At 47.3% G+C, this 12,153-nt stretch overlaps 1 protein-coding gene across 1 annotated transcript in view; it reads left to right on the top strand.

The window, feature by feature from the left end:
• Positions 1-12,153, top strand: part of PLOD1 (procollagen-lysine,2-oxoglutarate 5-dioxygenase 1) — a 34,759-nt gene that overhangs the window by 4,963 nt on the left and 17,643 nt on the right. Inside the window, exons 2-5 of the mRNA XM_007942641.2 lie at positions 6,535-6,626; positions 7,722-7,855; positions 8,296-8,459; positions 9,428-9,540. Coding sequence (XP_007940832.1) covers positions 6,535-6,626; positions 7,722-7,855; positions 8,296-8,459; positions 9,428-9,540 — 503 coding nt within the window. The remainder of the gene's footprint in view (positions 1-6,534; positions 6,627-7,721; positions 7,856-8,295; positions 8,460-9,427; positions 9,541-12,153) is intronic.

Genomic DNA, 12,153 nt, shown 5'->3' on the forward strand with positions numbered 1-12,153 from the left:
CTCGCCTGGACTACACCCCTCCTCCAGACCTCCTGAATGGTATCTCCACATAAGCCTTGCTCTCCATCCTTGACCCCAGGGCAGCACCTGCCCTGCCATGTATGGTTCTCTCTCTTGAGGGGAGTGGTTACCAGTAATAAAAACCTACACGGCCACCACGGCCAGGCCCTGTACTAACAACTGTGCATCAGCTCACGTAATCCTCACGAGAGTCTTCTGAAGAAGGGTACTCTTGAGTATCTGCATTGTTCCCATTCTACAGATGAGGAAACTGAGGCCCAGAGAGACTAACTTTACCTTGCCCAGCAGTCTTTTTCCATTCTACTCTGCTGTCTTTCCTGATTCTCTGCTGAGCCCAGAGCATGAGCCCATGCCATCTGGGTAAACCCTTGTTGGACTTTGGGCAGTAGGTCCTGAGGACTGAATTCCCAGGCACCAGGCCTGACAGGGTCCTGGCGTCAGCCCAAGGCAGGCTGCATGGACCAGACAGAAGGCAGGCGGGTGGAGCACTGGTGCTTGGAACCCGAATCCTCCACGTTGACAACAGATGGGTTACCCAGAGCTTTGGCTGGGCCTGATTGTGAGCTGGGAGGAGGAGACTCACCGCCTGTCAGGAGCTGAGTGCTGATGTGGGGGGGGGGGTGCGGGTTTGGGAATGCTGAATTGCATCTTTAGCCAGGAGTGTCTGGCATGTGGGATGCTGGACTACTGGGCAGGGAAATGGTGACTTTAAGAGCCTGGGCATTTGGAATGCCATTCATTCTCCTCTTGTCCTGAGGTTCTGTGTCCTTGGGCAGTTACTTAGCCCCTCTGTGCCTCTGTTTTCTCCCCTACTATGGTTAACTGTCATTGAGTCGGCCCCTGACTAATAGAGACCCCATGCACAACAGGATCAGACTGTTGTGACTCAGGGTTTTCATTGGCTGATTTTTGGAAGTTGATTACCAGGCCTGTCTTCCTGGTTGCTCTTAGTCTGGAAGCTCCACTGAAATCTCTAGCAACGTAGCAACACACAAGCCTCCACTGACCGTCGGGTATAGCCGCTTCCCAGCTTCTAGTTTTTAAAATATTTTTGTAGTGTTCCCTCCCCTCCCACCCCTGGTAACCAACAAAGAAAGTTTCCTTCCATATGTAAACCTTTCTTTGACTTTTTACGATAATGAACTAATACAATATTTGTCCTTCTGTGGTTGACTTATTTCACGCAGCATAATGTCTTCCAAGTTATTACCTACCATCTTTGAACCTCGGGTTCCTGACTGTGAGTGGGCAGTTGTTGTTAGGTACTATTGAGTCTGTTCCAACCCATAGTGACCCTATGAGTACAACAGAACAAAGCACTGCATGGTTCTGTGCCAGCCTTACCCCGTTATTGAAGCTACTGTGTCAAGCCATCTCATTAAAGGTCTTCCTCTCTTTCACTAACACTACACTTAACTACACATGATGTCCTTCTCCAGGGACTGGTCCCTCCTGGTAATATGCCCAAAGTGTGTGAGATGAAGTCTCACCATCCTTGCTTCTAAGGAGCATTCTGGCTGCACTTCCTCCAAGACAGATTTGTTCATTCTTCTGGCAGTCCATGGTTATTCGGTATTCTTAACCAACACCATAATTCAAATGCATCAGTTCATCTGCAGTCTTCCATATTCATTGTCCAGCTTTCACATGCATATGAGGCAGTTGAAAATACCATGGCTTGTGTCAGGTGCACCTTAGTCCTCCAAGCAATTATCTTTGCTTTTTAATACTTCACAGACATCTTTTGCAGCAGATTTGCCCAGTGCAATATGTTGTTTGATTACTTCACTTCTGCCTCTGTGGGTGCTGACTGTGGATCCAAGTAAAATGAAATCCTAGACAACTTCAGTATTTTCTCTGTTTATCATGGTGTTGCTCATTGGTCCAGTTGTGAGGACTTTTGTTTTTGTTATGGTAAGGTATAATCTATACTGAAGGCTGTAGTCTTTGATCTTCATCAGTAAATGCTTCAAATGTTCTTCACTTTTAGCAAGCAAGTTTGTGTTATCTGCGTATTGCAAGTTGTTAATGAGTCTTCCTCCAATCCTAATTCTTCTTCATATAGTCCAGCCAGATTATTTGTTCAACATACAAATTGAGTAAGTATGGCGAAAGGATACAACACTGATGCACACCTTTCCTGATTTTAAACCACACAGTATCCCCTTGTTCTGTTTTGAACAACTGCCTCTTGGTCTATGTTCTGGTTCCATAATAGCATAATTAAGTGTTCTGGAATTCCCATTCTTTGCAGTATTATCCATAATTTCTTATGTTCCACACACTAGAATGCCTTTGCATAGTGAATAAAATATAGGTAAACATCTTTCTGGTGTTCTTTGCTTTCAGCTAAGATCCATCTTACATCTTCATTCCATGTCTTCTGAATCCGGCTTGAGTTTCTGTCAGTTTCCTGTCAATGCACTGCTGCAACTGTTTTGTTTTGTTTTTTATTATTGTGATCTGGGTGAAAGTTTACAGGCTGCAACTGTCTTTGAATTATTTTCAGCAAAACTTTACTTGTATGTGGTATAATGATATTGTTTAATAAATTCATCATTCTGCTAGATCACCTTTCTTTGGAATGGACACAAATACGGATCTCTTCCAGTTGGTTGGTCGGGTAGTTGTCTTCCAAATTTCTTGTCATAAGCCACTCTGAGGTAGTGAGTTGTTGGGCCTATGGGATCAGCACCACGGACACAGGGGACATCAAGCTCAAGTGGCATAACGTATTACATAAAAAAATGTTCTTGTAGCAACTGGGGTCTTAAAAGCTTGCAAGCAACCATCTCGATGCAACAGTTGGCTTTTTTCCAGAGCAAAGAAGAATGAGGAAAACCAAAGATGCATGGAAACAATTAGTTCAGGGGACTAGTGGAACATGTAGACATCAGCCTACATGACCCTGAGACCAGTAGAACTAGGTGGTGCCCAGCTACCACTGTCAACCACTCAGAAAGGGACCAGTGCAGGAGATCCTGAATAGAGTAGGAGAACAATGAGGAGCAAAACTCAAAATCACAAAAAAAAAAACCAGGCTTATTCATCTGATAGAAACTGGTGAAACCCTCAAGACTATGACCCCTAGTCAACCCGTTGGGTTTGGAACTAAATTCACTCCTGTGGCTTCCAGACAAACAATAGACAGGCATATAAGGTGAATGTTTACACCAGATAAATACACTCCTTAGAACAATCAATCATGGGAGATCAGAAGGGCAGTATTTGCACAGGAAGAGAGCTCAGAGGGCTGAAATGCATAGGGAAGGACACAGAAAAGGTGACCACGAAGAAGAGGTGAGAAGAGAGCTTTTACCTTGTGGGGATTGTAGTCAGTGTCATGAGGCAGAATGTGTATGAACTGCTGTATAGAAAATGAATTTGCTCTGTAAACTTTCACCCAAATCGCACACACACACACAAATTTCTTGGCATAGACAAGTGAGTGCTTCCAGTATTGCATCCGTTTGTTGAAACATCTTCATTGGTATTCCATCCATTCCTGGAGCCTTGTTTTTAGCCAATGCCTTTGATGCCACTTGGCCTTCGTTCAATACCATCAATTCTTGATCGTATGCTACCTCCTGAAATTGTTGAACATCAACAAGTTCTTTTGGTACAGTGACCCTGTGTATTCTGTCCATCTTCCCTTGGTGGCTTCCTCTGTCATTCAATATTTAGCCCATAGAATTCTTTAATATTTCAACTCGAGACTTGAATTTTTTTTTTTTTATTTTTCAGTTCTTTCAGCTTGAGAAATGCTGAGTGTGTTCTTTTCTTTGGTATTCTAACTCCAGGTCTTTACACATTTCACTATAATATTTTACTTTTTCTTCTCAAGCCTCCCTTTGAAATCTGTTCAGCTCTTCTACTTCATTTCTTCCATTCACTTTAGCTACTCTCTGTTCAAGAGCAAGTTTGAGAGTCTTCTGACATCCATTTTGGTTTTCTCTTCCTTTCTCATCTTTTTAATGACCTTTTGGTTTCTTCATGTGTGATGTCCTTGATGCCATCCCACAACTTGTCTGGTCTTCAGTCATTTCTGTTCAGTGTGTCAAATCTATTTTTGAGATGGTCTCTAAATTCAGGTGGGATATTCTCAAGGTCATACTTTGACTCTCAGCAACTTGTTTTAATTTTTCTTCAATGGCAAGTTATTATCTATAAAGTACTTAGAACAGTGTCTGGCATAGAGAAAGTTCTCACTAAAGCCATTATCGGTACTGTTTGGAAGCAGGAACTCGAGAAAAGAGCCTGGAGACACACCACGCTGTCTGTTGTCAGTCGTACACTCCCACACCCCCGCGCCCCATCCCCCACCCCCGAGGAGCCCCATCTGATTAGGAATCCAGAACACTCTGGCTTTTTCTATCCATGAAATGTGACACCCTTCCTGTCCCCAGAAGCCCCTGTCAACAAGAGGGCCTCAGAGCTGACTGTCTGAGTGGAGACTTAACCATCCTGGCAGGAATTAGGGTGCCCTTCCCTAAGACTGAGGAGCACCCCTCTTTCTAGACCCCAGGTCAGGTGGTGAGCTCTTTCCTCTCCACACCTGCCTGGTGGATCCCCCTTCTATCCCCTCCTCCCCCACGTCCCTGGGGCCATGCCTGGCTGTGGGACCATCTGATTCCTGCCAGTCCCTGCTGGACCACCTGGCACCAGGTCCCTGTTCTGAGGCCTGCAGCCTGTGGGGCTGCCCCTGCCACTCAGCAGGCTCCGCCCAGTGGATCCCTTTGTTCTTTGAGCCCAGGCTCCTCCTGACTTCCTGGGGTTGCTGCTCATGACGGGTCTGTTACCCACCAGGTGTCAGTTCTTGACTATCCGGGAACTAAGACTCACGCAGTGAAATAAACATGAATGCTGCAAAATGTGGTCCTGCCTCTGAGGCTCGTGAAGCCCAGAGAGGGCAGGAGAAATCCAAGAAGACTTCATAGAAGTGGCAGCGGGGGGATGGGGCGGTCACTATCACTGGCTCTGGGATCTGAAGGAAGGAAGGGTTGAGTAAGAGCAGAGAGAGGGAGTCATGTCAGGAGGGTAGGAGCCTAGCAAGGTGTTATACCCAGCTGGAGGAGGGGATGAGTAAGTCATCTGTTACATCTGGGAGGGCTTTGAATGCCAAGGCAAGGCCTTTGACTCTCACTAATCAACACCAGTACTAACTGATACTTAGGAAGCTCTTAGCATGAGCCAAGCACCCCAATAAGGATGTTACATACCTAATCTCCTTCAATGAGTCCAACAGCCTGGAGAAGTAGGTAGTGTGTGCTCAAGGTTACACAGCTGCTGTATTAGTCTCCTAGGGCTGCCATAAAGTGCCACAAACTGGGTGGCTTAAAAAACAGAAGTTGATTCTCATAGTTCTGGAAGCCAGAAGCCTAAAATCAACATTTTCAGGGTCATGCTCCTGAAGGTCCTAGAGGAGGATCTTATAGCTTCTGGTGCTCACTAGCCATCCTTGGCATTCCTTGGCTTGTGGACACATCACTCCACCTCTGCCTCTGTTGTTACATGGCATTTCCTCCGTGTCTGTCTGTGTCTTCATATGTGTGTCTGTGTCCAGATTTCCCTCATTTTATAAGGACAACAGTCATTGAATTAGGACCCATCTTAATCCTCATTTTAACATGAGTATATCTGCAAAGACCCTATTTCCAAATAAAGCCACAGTTACAGGTACTAGGAATCGGGGCTTGGATGTATCATTTAGGGGGACAAAATTCAACCCACAGCAGCTGGGATTCTCAGCTGCAGGCCTTCACTTCTCAGAAACAAAGTCACAGTGTGGTCTGGGAGGAGCTCCCCAGGTCTCCCAAGCCCGAGATGCTGGCAGGTTCCATTGCAGGGGTGAAGCCACACTACAAAGCCCACACTTAACAAAACCCTTTTGGTAGCATAAGGTGCTCTGGCCAAAGGTCATGAGTAGACTGATAGAGGGATCACTCGTCACTTTCTATTGTAGTTGTAATCAGCTCTGGTTGATTGTATCAGCCTGAAGTACTGTGTTGGGAGAATCCAAGACCATGTGAAACTGTTAAGATTGACTAGAAATGTCTGCCCTAGGTGAGCATTGAGAGTGGTGGCATCTATGCTGTGTATTTGGCATCCCAGCATTGGTCAAGAGGTCCTCCTGAACTCCTGGGGTTCAGCATTCAGAGCAAATCTTTCCATCTGTACCTGTGGGAGACCTGGGCCCCCTAAAACCAGAAAGACTTAGTCCCACAATGTAAACACATCCCCAGTAGCTGCTTCTGGTCCTGTTGGTCAGTCACCAAGTAGAAGGAGCCCTGGAGGGGGATTGGGAGACCAGGTTATATCCCAGCTCTGCCATTGACAGGCTAAGTATCTTAGACACGTCCCTTCCTGTCTGGGCCTTAGGCTCCATCTATAATGGATGGACATGAAGACCAATCATATCAGGATTTGACAGGTCACTGGGAACAGTGACCTGTGCCTCCTTGTCACCTTCCCTCATCCTCAATTCCCATTCATCATACTCTTCTCTGTCCCCAGACAACCTCTTAGTTCTCACAGTGGCCACCAAGGAGACTGAGGGATTCCGACGTTTCAAGCGCTCAGCCCAGTTCTTCAACTACAAGATCCAGGTGAGGGGTCCCCAGGCTAGGAGGAGGCAGCCTAGGAGTGGTGGGCAAATCCAGGAGCTGGGAGTCTTCCCTTCCCCAACTATGGAGGCCCTGAAACAGAATTGGGGCAACCGGGAAGATTTCTGGAAGTCTGAAGGATGAAGCTGAGTTAGGGAAAGGAAGAGGGAGTAGAGAACACAGCAGAAATGAAGTCAGGGAAGTGAGTAAAGGTGTTGGGGACAGAGGAGGCTGGGAGGTATGCAGCGGGGTTCAAATGCAGGCTGCGTAAGACTCACCTGGAGATAGATTAGAAGGTAGAGCTTGAGAATCAGCATTTTCACAACTCTGTCCAGGTGATTTTGGGGTGAACATGGTTTGGAAACCTTACCTGTATAAACACCAGCTAATGCCTAGTCCATCTGTGGTGTGGCCTTTGTGTCCTTTGTGTGCATACCATGGGGCTGAGCCCAGTGGGGAGACATTCCTCCATTCAGCGAGGGTGCTGAGTACCTTCTCTGTCAGGTACAGTATCAGGCATTGAAGATAGAGTGATGGATAAGATAGACCATGTCACTGTGTATGTGGTGCTTGTCACCTAGTGATACTAAGCAAAAAAGAAAATGTATTAGCTCATATGAGTGAGAACTGAAACAAAGGCTGGCTTTAGCCAAACTGGATCAAGGCATTTAAGCAACATGGTGGGGGCTTTGTCTTTCCACCTCTAGGCCCTGTTTTTTTTCATTTGCAGACATGTTCTCTGCACATGGTGGTAAGGTGACTGCCAGCCACAGACTCATATGACCCAGCTTTGCAATCTGAGCAGAATAAAATAACTTTTCTTAGAGCTGTAACAGAACAGTCCCAGGGAAGACTCTATAGGCCATGCTTGGGTCACCTGCACAAAGCTATGGGGGTGGAGGGGGTGGAGTTGGAGGAGTAGTGCCTTCTGATTGGCCAGGCATGGTCACATGATCACCCCAGAGCCAGGTCTACCTCACACATGCTATAGAATGGTTTCCCCACAGAGCAGGGGAGGAGGTGTGCTCAACAGACACCTGGATATTTGACTGGAAAAAGACTCACGTAAAGCCAGTGATAAAGGACCTTTTTCTACAGGCGCTTGGCCTAGGGGAGGACTGGAACGGTGGGCAGGAGACACCGGCAGGTGGTGGGCAGAAGGTTCGGCTGCTGAAGAAAGTTCTGGAGAAGCATACAGACAAGGAGAACTTGGTCATTCTCTTCACAGACAGGTATTGATTGGGCTGAGGGTTTCCTGGGCTGGGCTGCTTTTGGAGAGATAGAAGAATTTTCTGGAATGAGTTCTTCTCAGAACATTGGGAGTGAGGGAGAATCACTCTAGTTAAGGTTGCCTACAGTTTTGGAGGATCCATGAACTTGAGGATAAGACCTTCTGCTGTAGTCCATTTCCACTCTTGATGGAAGTATGCAAGAGGTGACCTGTCCAGGTGTGGCAAGCCATGAGTTGAGTGTGAGAAAGACATGCATTATGGGGGTGTTTCTCTGGCCAGAGTCAGGTGAACCCATGGCAGGCAGGGCCAGAGACATGGGCAGATTCATTTTCCAGGTTGTGGCCAGGGCTGGTACAGGAAGAGAGGGATTTGTGGAAACCTTTGATCTCTTGTTGGTGCCTGTGTCTTCACCCCACCCCTGCTTTCTGCTCTGGCTGCAGCTATGATGTGGTGTTTGCATCAGGGCCCCGGGAGCTCCTCAAGAAGTTCCGGCAGGCCAAGAGCCAGGTGGTCTTCTCAGCCGAGGAGCTCATCTACCCGGACCGGAGGCTGGAGGCCAAGTACCCAGTGGTGTCTGATGGCAAGAGGTTCCTGGGCTCTGGAGGTGAGAGAGCTGGGTGCGGGGCTGCAAGGGTTGGTCCAGCCACTGCATTTGTGAGGATTCCCCCCCTGACTGGCACCCCACATGGATGTCTCATAGGTCTCAAACCCAGAATGTCCTAAATAGAGCTTGTCTTAGGGTTCTCTAGAGAAATAGAACTAGTGAGCCGTATATACACAGCAATTTACTTCAAGGAGTTGGCCCATGATTGTGAGGGCTGGAAAATCCAGAATCCGTATAGGTCAGGTGGCAGGCTGGAGACTTCTGTAGGCTTGTGTTCCAGGAGCTATAGGCCAGGCGACGGGAAGAGTGAAAAGTGAAGGGACAAAAAGGGTTCTGCCACAGTATCTGTAGTCTAGAGGCAGAACACCAGAGGTGAAGCCCTTTTTAACCAATTAATTGGTTGCATTATATTAGATGACATTGTGGAATGTGACCAAATCAAATTATATTATGTTGTGGAATAGCCAAACCATTGGGAACTATAACCTAGTGAAGCTGACACACAACATTAACTACCCCACAAGGTCCTTGAGTGGCACAAACTTGGCTGGTAACCAAAAAGTTGGCAGTTTGAACCCATCCAGCAGCACTGCAGAAGAAACTGGCTTGGCAATCTGCTTCTATAAAGCTTATAGCCAAGAAAACCCTATGGTGCTCGCAGTTCTACTTTGTAACGTGGGGTTTCCTCAGTCACAAATCAACAACAAAAACAAAACTAACAAAAAAATTAATCATCACAGAGCTCTTGATTTTTTTACCCTAATATCACCCCCACTCCCCCACAGCCTTCCCTGTCTCATGAAACAGCCTACAAATGCTACCTCCCCTAAATCCAAGGGGACTTCCAGGAGAAGGTGGGGTTGGTAGGAAAAGGATGGGAGATGGATGACAGGGGAGGCTGGGGGAGGCCCCTGACCTGGAGGCCGGAAGCTAAGTGTCTGTCTCTGTGTACCCCTTACAACCTCCAGGCTTCATCGGTTATGCCCCCAATCTCAACAAACTGGTGTCCGAGTGGGAGGGCCGGGACAGCGACAGCGACCAGCTCTTTTATACCAAGATCTTCTTAGACCCGGAGAAGAGGGTAAGAGGTAGCAGGCAGGACCAAGGAGATGGGGCTGTACCGGGAGCAGCCCCCTGGGAGCCCCTGGAGTAGGCATTAATGCTCATTCATCTACCCACTCTATGGGGCACTTATTTATTCAGCAAATATTTATTGAGAGCTGACATCATGTCATGGAGGGGGCTGGGGAATGTGGCAGTGAACATGATGGGGCTCTGCCCTCACGGGTAGAGTTGGGAAAACAAGGAACAACCAAATTCATATCAGGTTGTGATGACTGAGATGAAAGGAACTGACAGAGTGGACTGCTCCTCCCCCATCATGCAGGAGGTGGGTATCTGAGGGGGCTGCTGGGTCCTTGACTGGACCTGGGCTTGGGAGCCAGACTTGAGAGCTATTTGGAGGCAGGCAACATCAAGGAGAATGGAGATGGCAGAACAAGGCCAGTGCAGCCCAGACCAGTGAATGTCTTTTGGGTAGGCAGGAAACTCAGGGAGCCCTTGGGGTCAGGGTGCTGGATTCTTCCCTACTCATTCCCCAGCCCCATGCTGTGCTGTGTGACCTTGGTTAAGTTACCTTCCCTCTCTGGTCCTAAGCTTTTGTCATCCATAAAATGAAGCAGCTGGGCTTGTTCAATGGAAAATGATCTTTTTGTTAACTCAGACCTTCCTTCTCCTTCCCCTTTGCCTTTGGTGACATCATTTGCAGAAGTCCAGGGTCCAAGATGTAAAAGGGGAACTGCTTTGTTTGGGATGGGGGCTGGAGCCCAGAGTGCTGCCTGCCCTACCTTTCCCTGGCCTAGGGCTCCAATTCCAAAGAGACAGTATTTCCTAGTGGTTAAAGAACAGGGACTTGAGGGCCAGGTTGCCTGGGTTCAAATTCCAGCTTCACTGCTTTGCTGTGTGATCTTGGGCAAGTTACCCACCCTCTCTTTGCCTTACTTTTTTAATCTGTAAAATGAGGATAATGATAGTACTTTTTCATTTTTTAACTTTCTGTTGTGGTTTGCCTGAAAGTTTACAGAACATATTGGTTTTCCAGTCAATAATTCATGCACGTTTTGTTTTGTGACATTGATTGTAATCCCCACAATGTAACAGCACTCTTGCCACTGCCTCCTCCCTGTGTTTACCGTTTCCATTCCTTCTTCTTTCCTATCCTTTCCTGCCTTCTGAGCTTCATCCCTGGGCAAATGCTCCCCTTTTGATCTCATATGGTTGGTTGTTCTAAGGAGTGTGTCGCTCCCTGGTGTTATTGTTCACCTTACAAGCTTGTCTATTCCTTGGCTGAAAGTTGAGCCACAGGGGGTGAGTTTGGTTCCAGGCTTGAAAAATGTACTAAGGACCCTAGTCTTGAGGGTCGTACCAGTCTCTTAGACCAGGAAGCCTGGTCTTTTTTGATTTTGAGTTTTGTTCCACATTTTTCCCTCGTTCTGTCCAAGACTTCCTATTGTGATCCCTTTCAGAGCAGTAAGCAGTGTAGCTGGGCACCATCTAGATCTTCTGGCCTCAGGGTTGCATAGACTGAGGTTTGTGTGGTCCGTTAATCCTTTGAACTAATTGTTTCCTTGTGTCTTGGATTTTCTTCACTCTTCTTTGCTTCAGACAGGGAGAGACCAATAGTTGCACCTTAGATGGCTGCTCACGAGCCTTTAAGACCTGTACAAAGATGTGATGGCAGAATCTGACCTCTCCTAACTTCACAAGGTGGGAGGAAGATCAAGATCAACAGCCCAAGGCTGATTCCTATGAGGCAGAGGTCAGACATGCCTCCACCCTCCAACCCTTTTTATTAATTCTGACACCAATGGTCCCTCCCATGGTACTCACTACTTCTCTGTTGGGCTCGATAATTCATTTCAATGGCCACACAGAACTCACAGACTGTACTCATGGGGTTTGTTAGGGAAGTAACAGATTGATTGACACAGTGCCTGCAATGATGGGCTTAAGCATTGCAAAGATTATGAGCATAGTGCAGGACTGGGCAATATTTTATTCTGTTGTACATGAGGTTACTATGAGTCGGAACCAATTTGATAACACCTAACAACAGGTTACAATTCAGGACCAGAAACAACTCGGGATACAGTTCTTTGATCAGGACAGCCTCTTCTCAACAGTGCCTGCAGGCAGGCCTCTCTCTAGCCTTCTACCCCTCCGCTTGGCCTCTGCTCTGTTTGGGCAAGTGTTACAAAGCTCTTTTAGCTCTGCCAACAAATGCCCAGAGACACCTCACTCCACTAGTAAGCCACCTGCCTGAAGGCACTCAGCTTTCTTGCTCTGGGGGCCAGGAAGCCCATGGTGCTATCTCCTGTCGGGTCTGCTGCCCAGTCTCCTGGTTCTGCTGTTGCCATTTCTTGCTGCTGCTTCTTGCTGTCTCTGTCTCAGCAAAGTGTTACAACTCTCTCTGTCTCCTGGGTGGAGGAGGTTCACCACAGGGATCTTGAGTCCAAAGGACATACTCCACTCCTGGCTCTTCTTTCATGATGCTGGTGAGAGCCCCTCTTTTTGCCTCTGGGATAGCTCATTTTAAGCCTAGTGTAATGGCGAAACTGACCAATCCCTATGTAAGAGTTCCATACACCTTATTTGCATGGTCCCACCTTCACAAGGGTCCCAAGCACCTTATTTT

Source organism: Orycteropus afer, unplaced genomic scaffold (genome assembly GCF_000298275.1).
Source record: "Orycteropus afer afer isolate SDZICR_OR568_19922 unplaced genomic scaffold, OryAfe1.0 scaffold00094, whole genome shotgun sequence".
Lineage (NCBI taxonomy): Eukaryota > Metazoa > Chordata > Mammalia > Tubulidentata > Orycteropodidae > Orycteropus > Orycteropus afer.